Source organism: Microtus oregoni, unplaced genomic scaffold (assembly GCF_018167655.1).
Source record: "Microtus oregoni isolate MIOR12 unplaced genomic scaffold, Mior012 000001F_ref0000356, whole genome shotgun sequence".
Taxonomy (NCBI): Eukaryota; Metazoa; Chordata; class Mammalia; order Rodentia; family Cricetidae; genus Microtus; species Microtus oregoni.
Genome location: NW_024543060.1, coordinates 75,963,453 through 75,977,139, shown reverse-complemented (window position 1 = coordinate 75,977,139; position 13,687 = coordinate 75,963,453). Strand labels below are relative to the sequence as shown.

Below are 13,687 nucleotides of genomic sequence, written 5' to 3'. Positions count from 1 at the left end.
GCCTACTTCCTCCGGTTTAAGGGAAGAAAGCTGCCAAAACCCACAACTATCTAAAGCCACAGAACAGGAAGGTTCCCGGTTCCCAAGAGCACATGCCAACACCGGCTTTGCTCTAAAGATGATTGTGTGGCAGAAGCACAGGCTGGGCAAAGCGGACTCCCTTTACACTTTGGCCCATCCGTGGCCCTCGTCATCATCGAGAGCACTGGGATCAGTTTGATCCTCGGCAGCCCTGGAGAAGCTTTGGGGGAGACGAGTGTATCCACGAGTGCGTGTGCGTGAGGAGGAGAGCAAAGACGTGATTACTTCAGAATTTATTTAAGGGCCGGTGGAAACCACTGCAGCAGCTTCCAGGGGAAGCCCTTGTTCCAAAGGAAGAGGAGGTGGAGGCTGCCAAGGAGGAGGAGGGGAGGAGACACAAAAAGGAGGAGTAGCAACCGCTTGCATGAGACAAGGATGCTCTAGCATCCTCACCCATTCCCAGCAGGTTGGTTCTGTCGGCCAACTGATGCAAGCAGAGGAGTTGCAGAGGAGCTGGGAGGAGAACACTGGTGCCGGGGGGTGGGGGTGGAAGGCGGTCCGGGGGTGAGGCGGTGTGTGTGTGTGTGTGTGTGTGTGTGTGTGTGTGTGTGTGTGTGTGCTTCCTTTCCCAGAAAATAAGCGTCTCAAAGTGACAGGATACACCCTAGGACAGAAGTAGGCTGGGTGCCCAAAGAAGACCTGTCCTGCTTCTAGCATCCCTGGGGACTCACTTCCTTTTAACCATCAAACTCCCAGCAATTACTATAAACTCCTTAGTGACTCCCCGTGGGGTATTGGGTGGAGAATTTCCTTCCCAGAAGGGTACTTCCCATACTTCACCCCGAAGTTCGTGTTTGAATGGATGCTTCTTCACCCGCTGGGTGGCCCGGGAGACCAAGGGGAGCAGCTGTGCTAGGTTAAGTTTCTGAAAGTCAGATCCAGTCCCGGATTACCAGCTCTCCGCCCCGGGGCTCCTGCTGCAAGCTCAGGCTGCTGCTACTGCTGGGCGGCAAAGGGGCCGCGGCTGCTTTAAGAACCGCCTCCCCCTCTCTTCCCTTTGACAATGGTCTGAACCGAGCTCTGCTTCCCAAAGCAAAATTTGTAATATGCCATTTTTCCGATGGACCCTTTTCCTTTTGGCTGCTGACGGAGCCACGGGAAGATGCCGAGTGGCTGCCAGGCTACGGAGTCGGGGCACGTTCCAGGAGAACGCTGGGGCTCGCGAGTGTCTAAGCAGCCTTTCTCTTCCCGTTGCTAGGGAAATGGTCCAGGACTGCTGGGTGTGAGCCTCACCTCTCCTCCAGCCGAGACTGCGGTTGTCAGTGATCCATTGAAGAAACAGGACCTGATATAAGAGACATTAGGTACAGAAACTGTATTCGAGTTGCATGGTTTCTCTTCCGCTTCATTTTTCCCCCTTTTTTGATCACCTCTCCAGCCCCACCCCGCCCCCAGGGAAGAGGAGATACAAAGTCTTCCTTATGGGTTACTGTTAGTTACCTTTGCTTTCTACCTATCTTCTCCATCCCCGATTTCTCTGCCTCCTGCCTAGCCGCCTCTCTCCTGGGGCAGATAGATGAACAATTTTAGTGTGGAAATTATGAAGTCAACTTCTTTCGGGGTGGTGGGGGTGTGGCTGAAGAGTAACTTGTCCAGCAGTGTGGGGTGAGCTCGCTCTTTGGCCATCTGAACAGGCACTAGGGTAAGGCAAGTGAAAACGCTTCCATTGGAGGTGGTAGGAATTTTTCCCGAGGACAGGGGATTTCAAAGAGTTAAAGAGGAGGAGGAATATTCGTGTAATGTAATCAGACAATGGCTAGGCTCTCTCTTACTAAATTACTCCTTGCGGGTTAACAGAGATGGAGCTGAGAGGGTTTTGAAGACTGAACCTTTGCCGAAGAAACTTACTACAGAGGATGACTACTTCTTTGCCTGCGGTCATGTATAAATTATAGCGATACAATTAAATGAAGTCATTGACCTACAGAAATAAAAGTCTTTTGGAATATTCTTGTCTGAATAGGTATAGCTAATAAGAACATATATTACTAAGGAACACATAAGATTTCAAAAGCCTTGCTGAATGACTACACTGGGCATTCAAAACTTTTATTTTGGAATCTGAGAGATTTAGAAGACAGTCAAGGTTATAGGCTGACAGAATGGGAGTTGTTTTTCGTGGTATAAAATTATTCGTGCTAAATTTAAGCACCGAGATAATTAAACCAATCAGGGTTATTATTTTTTTCTAACTCTCTTAAAAATAAAATTTGCATTGCCTGAAACTGGGTCCTGGAACCTTCAGAAGTTTAGTGATCTAGTCATCTATATCTAGATGAGGCTAATAAAATTGTATTTCACATTGACTTAAGGGAGGGCTGATGAAAATACCTCAACAAACTGTGTGTTCTGACTCATTTCTTAGGGATGGTGTAATGTTTGCAATTTTAGTTCCAAAGAAATGACTGTAAAAACAAAATGTGATATATATATATACATATATATATACATATGTATATATGTATATATATGTATATATATATATATGGGTGTAATACACTAGATGCTGGATGACCATATCTTTCTGCACCATGTTCCAGATATTCATTTTACTAAATTTTCTTCATAGGTTTTTGATTATTCCCAGTACACTCAAGCTGTGTGGCTGTGCATTTAAAAAACTGTTACGCTATATTTTGAGCTTATATCAGAATTTGAGGTCTAACGTAATAACTAACCTGGCCAATGAAAGTAGTTTTGGAATATGTAGACTTTTTTTTTCATTGGATTTGGAGGAGATTTGCTTATTTAGACTGACTTAGGGAAAAGGTAGCATGCATTCATCGTATTTTCTAAGTAATTTTGAAGACTTTGAATTTTATGAATTAGATTTGGAGAGTTCAGAAGTGTCTGCTAGAATTACAGCTATAGGCCTAGTAGCAAGAGTTTTAATGTACAATATAATTTCTGTAAGGATAAATGGTGATCAGTTTGCGATAGAGAACATGTTTGGATTTTTGTAATAATCTTTTATATATTTTATGTGTTTTTTGTCAGAGTACATAATGGGAACTTTATACATTTTATAGGCAAGTTTTTATTGTATTTATTTTATAAAGAAAATTTATAAACTGATTATCATCCTTACTCTGTGGAAGGGAAGATGAAGTTTTGAAAGGGAACCCAACTTGCTCCACTTCACATGCTTCAGGAGTTGGAAGAAACTGAGTTGTTCAAAGTGTAGAATAGATAGACTAAAGCTTCTCATGAGAGTGTCTTTTGGATGATTAAATCCATGACCACCTTTTCCTCTGATCTGAAAATCCCAAGCTTGTGACTGTCCAATGTCTCCCGGTAATTTAAGAGTTTGAGGATATGAAGTATGCTTTATTTGAGTAATGTATATGCTTAGAGTTACGAAGACAGTTATAGCCTCCTTGGAAATTAAAGTTGTTAGTACTAACTTTTCTCTTACAATGGTATGATAAAAAGAAGCACATAGGCTCGCAGTCGAGTCTCTCAGGACGTCACCATGGTTGCGTGTGTGAATGACATGCATAGCAGGTGAACTAACCCTTTTCAGTGAGCCAATGTGTTGAAAAGTTTTTGCTTGGTTTTCAATTAGCGTAAAGAGAATTTGTAGCATTTCAAGGAGGAGGGGTATATTTTTGACTTTTGGGATAGGTCATGGATGAAAATCAAAATGATAAAAGCAGAAAGTGTACAGTAAAGAGCAAATGGTAGTGGCAAATGCTTAAGTCTATGCGGGTGTCCATGTAGTGACAATCTATATATCTGCTCTGCAACTTGTTTTGGGGTTAAAAATGAAGTAAATGAGTCAAGTTTCTGTCTTCAGAAAATAATAACTCAGCCTTTTAGGTGATGGACTCAGTTTCAAAGCATTTTTAGTTATTTTAGAAATTTCCAATTTTTCCTTTTTTTTAAAAAATCTAGATAACTTATCATAAAATGACTTCCTTTCATTGTTCTTAAAGTTTCCATCCATTTCCAGTGAGCCATGACCAAATAGTTCACAAATAATTAAGTTTTGCTCCATAACGATGAAATTTACAGGAAGACTCACACAAAAAGTAATTAAATATTGAACCATTAAATCTTGACATTTTATTTCAAAATATCATCATAAATAGTTTCCCTAAGGATATATATGTGGACAGAAAAATGAATTGACCTTTCATGCGAAGGCTTTGGGACATGCAACCAAACTGGGGTTTCCTCACACCATGCTTTCAGCAAAATCAGGCTCTCTAGTAGCTTCTGGCCATCACTCAGCAATGGTAATTGAGTTGAGTTAGACATTCACACACATACAGACTCAGAGAGGGAGAGAGAGAGACAGAGACAGAGAGACAGAGACAGAGAGACAGACAGACAGATACAGAGAGAGAGAGAGAGAGAGAGAGAGAGAGAATGAAAAGGGAAATGAGATAGTTTCTGATTTTTAAAGATGCCACATGTGACAGGACAATGTCACATGCTAACGTCAGTGTCATCTGCTTTAAATCATAAATTGATTAATTATGAACAATTTCGAAGAGAATTCAGTCCCTTTATTCCATGACTGAGAGTTTGTGATTAGCAGCTGTGATGTGAAGTGTCTGCATTTGGTAATGTGATTCACTGCGATCTGTTTCGTGGAATATTTGAAGGAGTGTTAGTTTGTAATTGTCTGGATGGAAACCAGACAATGATTATAAGAGGAATGCTAAGTGTAATTAGCAGTATAATAATCAAGACAAATTCATGTATCTCAGACTAACTCTAGAGTTTATGTCTAATTCAATCTGAGTCATTTATCAGTCTGTACACAATTCTGAAAAAGAGAAGATGAAGATAAATAAAAATATCACATCAGAAGGATTAGTTGTGAGGAAAACTGTTGAGAAGCCAGAAAATAACAGTTTATTACCTATAGTAGCCCATTGTTTGGAATTTTCTGATGTAAATGGTGAATATTAGGTCACTTATCTATCCTTCATTGAAAAAAATGTATAATTTCTACTCTTTGGAGCACAAGGATGTATTGTCTTTTGACAAGAAAGGTACAGTTATGTTTATTGTAAGATATTTTTAACTTACAGAGGTGGAGAGGAATGGGATGAGTGGTTATTCAAATGATGTGTTTCTGTAAATCAAATTATGAGTGATAAATCATGCAAAAGAAAATGGAAAGCATTGAAAACAGGTTAAGGATTGTACATGAGAAATCTATTGATTGTCATGACGGGTGAAACCATGGAGGTTGCAGACAGTAAATAGGTTGTATTCCACTGACATCCACACCCTCCTCTGGATTTGACTGGAGTCAGGAGATAGGGGAAAGAGGTTAATGACCTGTGAAGGCTTTAGTGAGATGAAAGCATTATTGAAAACAATTTGTTTACTAAAAATTTCCCTTTATGTCCTTCAAGCAATGATGTGCGAAGTGATGCCCACGATCAATGAGGACACCCCAATGAGCCAGCGGGGGTCCCAGAGCAGTGGCTCCGATTCAGACTCCCATTTTGAGCAATTGATGGTCAATATGCTGGATGAAAGGGACCGTCTATTAGACACACTTCGAGAGACCCAGGAAAGCCTCTCACTTGCCCAGCAAAGACTCCAGGATGTCATCTATGACAGAGATTCCCTGCAGAGGCAGCTGAATTCAGCCCTACCTCAGGTATGCTTCAGTGACAAGGGTTTTCCTGTCAAACTGAAAAAGAGAAGCTCTTAATAATGTTTACTTCTTCTTCATTCTTATCGCTAGTTTTCTATGGGATATATCATATGTGTTTTGGATTAAAACTCATAATAAAGTATTAGTGTATATCCAAATTTGCCTTACAAAAAGTTACAGTATACTGGTGTGTGTGAACATGCACGTGTGTGTGTATGTTTGTGTGTGTGTGTGTGTGTGTGTATGCAAAGAATGAAAGAATTAGTCACTGCCTGGACTTTTGTTCATTGAAAATTTATTTCTATGTTTTGATGGGATAGAAAACCACTTCGTTGTCAGCTATAATATAAGGGTAATAGATAATCTCATCCTCAAATGTATAACCTTTAAACACCTCATGACCTTTAAAATATTTATTTTCAGTTTTCATCTTGTGGTCTATCTGTCTGTCTTTAGAAAGGGAGGCAGTCTGGGAATTCACTCTAAAATATGTTTAATTTACCTATATTCAAAAATACACAGCACTTGACTAAATTAAATTTATATAGTATCTTTTCTGAAAAGTTTTCAAAGCAGTTTCTATTTAGTTTCAAAATATTTTGGAAATTGCTAACCTTAGTCGTTCACACCTGTAATTCCAGTACTTGAAGAAAGAGGACCGAGTGTTCAAGGCCAGCTGTGTTACATACAGTCTCCGTAACAAAACTCTTTCAGAAATTAAAAAAAGAATAAATAAAGACAGAAGTTAGAAAAGGTCAAGTTGCAGACAGCTCTTTCAAATTAATGTTGTCAGTCATTTTTACATCTGTTCCTGTCAATTTTTAATATTATAGAAATAAAAAAATCCAAAGATATTTATTTGTTTGCGGCGTTAACGGTAAGGGTCATTCACCTATTGAGGAGTTTCACGATTATACTGCATTTGGTAGGAAAAAATGCACATAATATGAATGACTTTTCTTGTATACTTTGTTTTTTCAAGATGGGATTACTCTGTGTAGCCTTGGCTGTTGTAGAACTCACTCTGTTGTAGATCAGGATGACCTGGAACTCTCAGAGATCAGCCTGCCTCTCTTTCCCCAGATACACCATCACCTAACATTTTACATAATCTGCTGCAATTGAATTAAAAGTTTGCTTTAAATATTACTTTTAAGTTTTTAAATTTGGAAAAATAAGATAGCATTTTTTTTTCGGGGGGAGGGGTTGATTTTCTCCAAAAAGTGCTATCTTGTCACATGTATCCTTCTGCTACATGAGGTGAAGAAAACTTTGACGCCCCCACTCCCATGGTATTGTGACTTTCTGTGTCACGCTGAGGTATCTGTCTCTCTCAGAATGGGTCGGATCACACGTTGTCTGATCCCACAAGGTAATCCCAGACCCCTATAAATGATTCCTGTCCTAAACGTACACAAGTTCAGTCTGTAAAGAGAACTAAGCTTTTAAGTGGCTCTCATGTGTTGAAAACACTGGTTTATTTCAGCACCTGGAATACGGTGGCAAATTCCCGAAAGCAGCTACCCATTCTTCACCTGGAATGATTGATTTTTTTTTTCTGAAAGAGATTTCAGTATTGACAGCTGTTCGCCATAAAGTGATTTCTCAAACTATCCCCTTTCTTACTCTTGGAGAAGACTGTCTCAGTTGGTCACAGTGTTTGTCAATCAATGTCCTACATCAAATCATGTCTTCCTTACCTGTGTCACCTAAGATGATGATTTTGTTTTCATGATATTGTTTCATTAAAGAGGTCCATTGCCCTTTCTGCTTATACTGGGAATAAGAGTAAACAAACACTTTTAGCGATTCTAGATAACTAAAACATTGAGATTATAATATCAATTAATTTATATTTTATTTTACATTATACCATGTTCAATTTGTTATTACACCATTTTTAGTCTAGTTTTACTTTTTTCCCCTATGTGTACGTGTGTGTGTGTGTGTGTGTGTGTGTGTGTGTTTGTGTAACTGTGAGTGTGCAAGCCCAAGATTGTCTTCGGGAGCCTCGTTCTACAGCTTTTCGTCTTACTTATCGAGATATAGTCTCTTTCACTTGAACTTAGGGTTAGCATATGTGGCTAGTCTGGCTTGCTGGATAGCCTCGAGCAACGCTGTTTTTCCTTTCTAAGCACTGGAGGTACAGACATGATGCCAAACGACATAAAACTCATATGTTCAATCCTCATGCTTGCTGCTTCTCTGCCAAACATTAACTGATGAACAGCCTCCTCGGTCCTAGGCTTGCTGTCTTGTGGAGGTTAGAATTTTCTGCTTGTATTTAATGTGAATATTTAAGCACACACACACACATTTCTGAGGAGAACACTATAAATAATCCCACTTCATGAAAATTGATCTCTATGGACTCATCATTAAAAGATCTAGTTTTGCTACATACATTCAATAAAATACCCATTTTCAGGATATATTTGTTAGGAATTGTGGGTAGGGATCGTGATCGTGAACTATTGTGTGTTATAGCCATATTTTATAATACTTAACATTAAATAAATTGATCTGTAACCACAGTACTTGGACATACTGATTGTACTCTCAGTTTTCTAGTATGAATATTCTAGAATTCTCGTAATATGTACTATTAGGAGTGTATATTTTATGCAAGTAGTAAATTGCTTCTCCTTAATTGGTATGTTTTAGTTTTTGTGGCTATTTGAAAGCAGTGTATTGTTGGTGACATTTACATTTTACAGGGAAATGAAAGGAGAAAGTGGCTACCATAAATATGGGGTTTGAGGCAGAAATAAATAAAGCCTATAAAACTGAAAACTGCTATAGTAACATAAAAATGAAATCATTTCAGCAAGCAGAACTGGAAATTGACGCAAACTTTACGATACAGGTATTGTACCGTGACTGCACAAGGGTTTGGGGCACTGTAGGCATTGCGGCTCAGTTTTAGTTACTCCGGCTCCTCTGGTATCTCAAGGGAGAAATGCAGCCATATTTCAACAATCTTAACTATGCAAATATCCACCTTGTAGTATATGCCATTGCGCTTTGGAGTGTATCAGTGTTTAAAGACAGCTGATAGTTTCACTTCGTTCCACATCCCACCCTGGCGTTCCTAGCTATATACCCACGCACCTGCCCTACTAATGCACAGATCCATTTTACCGTTCAATAGAAATTCTCAGAAAAGCCCTCCACTCTCAATCATCCTCTGCCTCCTACTCTCCATTCAGTGGTGTAGCAGGAATTCTAAATGTTCTTAATAATAATACTAAAAACCCAGGGTCAGATATTAGGGGGTAAAGGCTGGAAGACCAGAGAAGCAGAGCTGCCAGCCACTAGTTCTTACCTCTACGAAATCCTCAGACCACATGGGGTATCCCATCTCTACAAGTCCTCAGGCAGATTGCCTTGAGCTCCTGTCTCCTCCTGCCTTATATTCTTCTCTCCACTCAGACACATCCCTTCCTCTTTCCACCTCCCAAGGGTTGGGATTAAAGGCATGTGACTCTTAAGAACCGGGATTGAAGGTGTGAGCCACCAACACCTGGTCTGTTCCCCCTTTGAGACTGAATCAATCTAGTTTAATCCAGGGCGGCCTCGAACTCAAATAGAATTGTCTGCCTCTGTCCCCTGAGTGCTAGGATTAAAGGCCACTGCCTGGCCTCTATGGCTCACTCCACATTTTGATCCTCAGATAAGTTTTATTTGTTACAGCACACACAAAGTATCACCACACAATTATGCTCTAGCTTCCTATACAAAACCTAAGCATCCTTATAGAGGATTCTTGCTTCCTCATCCCTGATCCTCTTCATCAGCGCAGACATAGTGTTTTGATGCTTGACTAAGACTCAGATCTCTCGTTTCTTTTCTACACCTGGCTCTAAATTTCTAAGCCATGTCTCCTAAGATTTCCCATTTGATAAAAGTGTCATAGCATATCCTTGAAAAAAATCCTGACCTATCTGTATGTCAGCAACAAACTCCTTGTCTTTCTAGGGATTTTTTAAAATTTGCTGTCTTAGTTGGTGTTACTTGCTTTAATGAAACACCTGACCAAAAACAATATGTAGAACAAAGGGTTTGTTTTGTTCATAGTTCCATGTAATAATAGTTCATCATCAAAAGGAGTGACGTCTAACTAAACCTTTGTCTCTTACAGGAATTCATTCTGAAACCTAAGTAATTTCCCAGTTTACTTTCTTTTGTCATTTTCCATACGAAAAAAAAGTTTTCTTTGTGTCCCTGCTTTCTAAGCTAAGCTTTACGACATCAGAATTAAAACATTTTTTTTAATTTTACATACCAATTCCAGTTGCCTCTTCCTCCCCTTCACCCATTCCCCCCATCTTCTCCCCACTCCATTCCCATCCACTCCTCAGAGAGGGTGAGCCCTCCCATGGGGAATCAACAAAGTCTGTCACATCACTTTAGGCTGGACCATTGAAGCAGGACCCTTCCCCCTTCTAGGCTGAGCAACGTATCCCTCCATTGGGGATAGACTCCAAAAAGCCAATTCATCCACTAGGAATAAATCCTGGTCCCACTGTTAGTGGTTCCACAAATCATCTAAGCCACACAACTGTCATCCGCATTCAGAGGGTCTAATTAGGTCCTCTGCAGGTTCCCCAGATGCCAGTCTGGAGTCAGTGAACTCCCACTACCTGGGATCAGCTGTTTCTGTGGGTTTCCCCATTATGGTCTTGATTCCTTTGCTCATATTATTGCTTCATGTCTTAATCCTTACCACCTTCCTAGAATATCAAAGAACTGATGTATTAATTATCTATTTCTTATTGGAAACAAGCACTACATACAGTATTTCAATAAAATTCAAATCTATGAGTTTGTGGAAGTCCGCTGATCTGAACTTCTATTGGCCAGTGTCAGATGGATTAACCCGTGCTACAAAAGTATTTAGTTAGCTGGATACCACTTCTTATTGGTGGTTTCTATTTGGCTTTGACTGTGCATACAGGAGAAACTCATCTCTGGGCTTGTCAAATCCTAGGACAGGCTGGTGCCACAGGTCCTCATGCTCATAGCTCAGGAGGGAGGACAGAGCAGAAAGTGCCTTTTAAGATTCTGCTTCTGACTCTATTTATGTGTTGTCTTTGATTCAGGGCCAGATATTCACTGGATAAAATAGCATATGGCATGTACAAAGAAAGGGAGGGATGACACATTAGAAAATCAGTGTAATTGATCTACCACAAATATAACCAGGAATCATCCAGGACATTGTTAGGTTAGGGGAAATTATTATGAAATATATCTACTGTTGGACATCAAAGACTTGAAATAGGATTGTGAAGCCACCAAACTACAAAAGGCAGTGTAAATAGAAGGACATCAAAGAGAAAGAATGATTATAACTAGTAACTCACTGAATGGCCAAGACTGTGGACCCTAGCAAGAGGTTAGAGATTTTGAATTGAGACTTGTGTATATCTTGCTAAAAGGTTTTTAATTGGTTTATTTTAATTATCCACCAACCTTTCATTCATGAGAGAGAAGAATTTCAAGGAGGTACATAAATGTATTTCTGAAAATGTTAAAAAATGCCAGCTGTAATTTTCAAGGTGACACACAACTAGTGAACAACTCGATGAGGAATTAAGTTAGAAGGAGGCTGCTTATGGAGGTAAAGAGTGGTTTTCCTTTAATATTGTAAAATGAAAAATATTCAGGGGAAATTTACAGATGGACAGATTTGCTCTAAAGATACTGCTATTCTGGAAACTAGCTATCTTGAATCTTTTTGCTTTGGGACATCTAGCTCAGTTAACTTGATCCAAGTACTAAATTCCAATGATAGAAAGTGCTACATTGGATCATTATGAGAAATAAGTGAGCTGTAGCATGCTCACTTATGCTCACTTAATGCTCACATTAAGTACTAACGAGTACTATGTGCTCAATAAATGCTACATGAAGGTATAGTTCCAGCATCATCACCGTCACGATTACATCATCTTTAGTCAACCTTAGCAGTGTCGTTTGAGTCAGTGATTATAACCATTTTCCAAATACTAGAAACGTTCACTTTTCTCAATCTTAATTAAGTTTTGGGTATCTCTGATCTCTAATTTTTACTATTAGAAATATTCTTAAGGGCTGAGAAATGGCTCAGCAGACACACTTTGTGCTGCCAGGTAAAGGACTCAAGTTTAGCTCCCAGTGCCTGCATCAGGTCACTCACAACTGCTTGTAACTCCAACTACAGGTTAGCCAGTGTCTTTTTTGGACCTGCAGGTGTAGCTGCACTCCTGGGTGCACTAGGAGATGCCTGAGAGTGGAAGATTGCACAGCGGTGAATGTTTGTGGGGAGTCCATGAACAGCATACATTTGTTTTCACTCTCAGCCACCTCCTTAATTTCATTGTAATATGTCCGGAGTAAAAGAAATATTAAATATCATTGAACACAAAAGAACGTTTGGGACATCGGCCATCAAAAGAATCTCCATGACTGTTCCTAAGTTCCTAATGGGAAAACTTTTTGCCATCATTAATGTGATGGTAAATGATGGTCAGAGTTCACATAGCTACTTAATATAATTGTGCAAGGATTCTACATCCTGATATTTATGATAAAGTGAATTTGAATTTCTTTATGTATTGGCATCCTTTATGGTCTATTAGGTAATTTTTATATAAAGCAAGAGAGCAAGGATTATTTGAAAAATATTCAAATCAGTTTAATACTTGATTGCTACTTTCTGTTTTACTAAATTTCACGACGCTGGACAACCGTTGAACTGATATATCTCATAACTGGCATATGAAAGCAGAAACTTCAGTCCTTTCTAATATTTTCTACTGAGGAGGATCCCAGTGGTGGTCAAGTTAGGCATGGAAGCAAATCTCAAAGAGGTGAAAATGAAAACTTTGTTCAGATTTACTTTGTCCACCTGGTTCAAGACTTTAGGGAGTCTAATACCAGGTGGTTATTGTCAGCATATTTTAAGCACAATACAATATGGGAAAAGTTTCCTGGTATAATTCAATCCCTGGTGTACAATGGAGTGTAATTACATTAAAACTCAGCTCAAGATACATGTCATTTCTTCTAAGAAAATGAGTTCTAGAGACAGGCTACCTGTACTAGCTTAAAGACCTAAGGAAGGGTCTATCCCGGGCTTGATCACAGAGATAGCATGGAAATCATTTGGGTTGGTGTTATCCACCTCTGGTCCTGGTTGTGGGAGCTCAAGGAAGCCTCTGGCTATATAGATAATGGGAGGGTCATTTAAATTACTAGCCATCCAGGATCTTGGTTTCAGGAGCTTGATATGGCCTGGCACAGCAGATTGCTAGGCTGTTAATCACTTCCAATTCCCAGATTTCTGGATAGAAGAACAGGTTTTACAGCTTTCCCATTGGAAAAATAATCCTGCCTGCTTAACATTCCTAGTTTCTCTGGAGCTATGTGGGCACAGGGATATTCTATTGTGCTCCCAAAATTCTACATTTATTTGGCAAGTTTTAGCTGATTATTAAGGATATTCATTTCAGTGTGTAAATTTAACCATGACTGTCCAATAAATAATTTTTTTATTCTCTAAATATCCCAAGGGTCCTTTTGTGTCAGCTTCTGCTCTAAGGCGTCATATTACATAACTTCTACTGCATAGCACAGCGATTGGTTATTATTTGAAAATAACAGGTTTTTTTGTTTTCTTTTGTTTTCTGATTTCATTGTTCATCCCCAGTCTGTGATGAATTAAAAGTATCCCCAGGAGCTATATGTCATCTTTTTCTTGTCTCAAGACAAACTTTGCCACATCACTATTATTTCCATCACTAATAGATTATAAACACCATTGCTAAAGTGTGTTCTCGTGGATTTTTCAAATAAAAGCAAAATAAAATCTGTTATAACCCATTGCATTCAACCACTAATCCACCTATCTTTCCTTTTTGACAAATGACTGGTTTGAAGATTGATTCAGTTAAAACATTTATTATTAGGCTCCAAGTCTCTCTCTCTCTTTCTTTTTCTCTT

At 39.3% G+C, this 13,687-nt stretch overlaps 1 protein-coding gene across 16 annotated transcripts in view; it reads left to right on the top strand.

Moving 5' to 3' along the window:
• The first annotated feature begins 280 nt into the window (after positions 1-280).
• Ppfia2 (PTPRF interacting protein alpha 2) overlaps positions 281-13,687 on the top strand; it is a 346,500-nt gene continuing 333,093 nt past the window's right edge. For 15 of the 16 annotated variants that reach the window (XM_041668294.1, XM_041668357.1, XM_041668327.1 and 12 more), the window contains exons 1-2: positions 1,095-1,385; positions 5,454-5,704. In XM_041668294.1, coding sequence (XP_041524228.1) covers positions 5,456-5,704 — 249 coding nt within the window. In that variant the 5' untranslated portion in view covers positions 1,095-1,385; positions 5,454-5,455. Of the gene's footprint in view, positions 488-1,094; positions 1,386-5,453; positions 5,705-13,687 lie in introns of those variants that run through there. The other variant, XM_041668226.1, reaches the window with a different exon arrangement.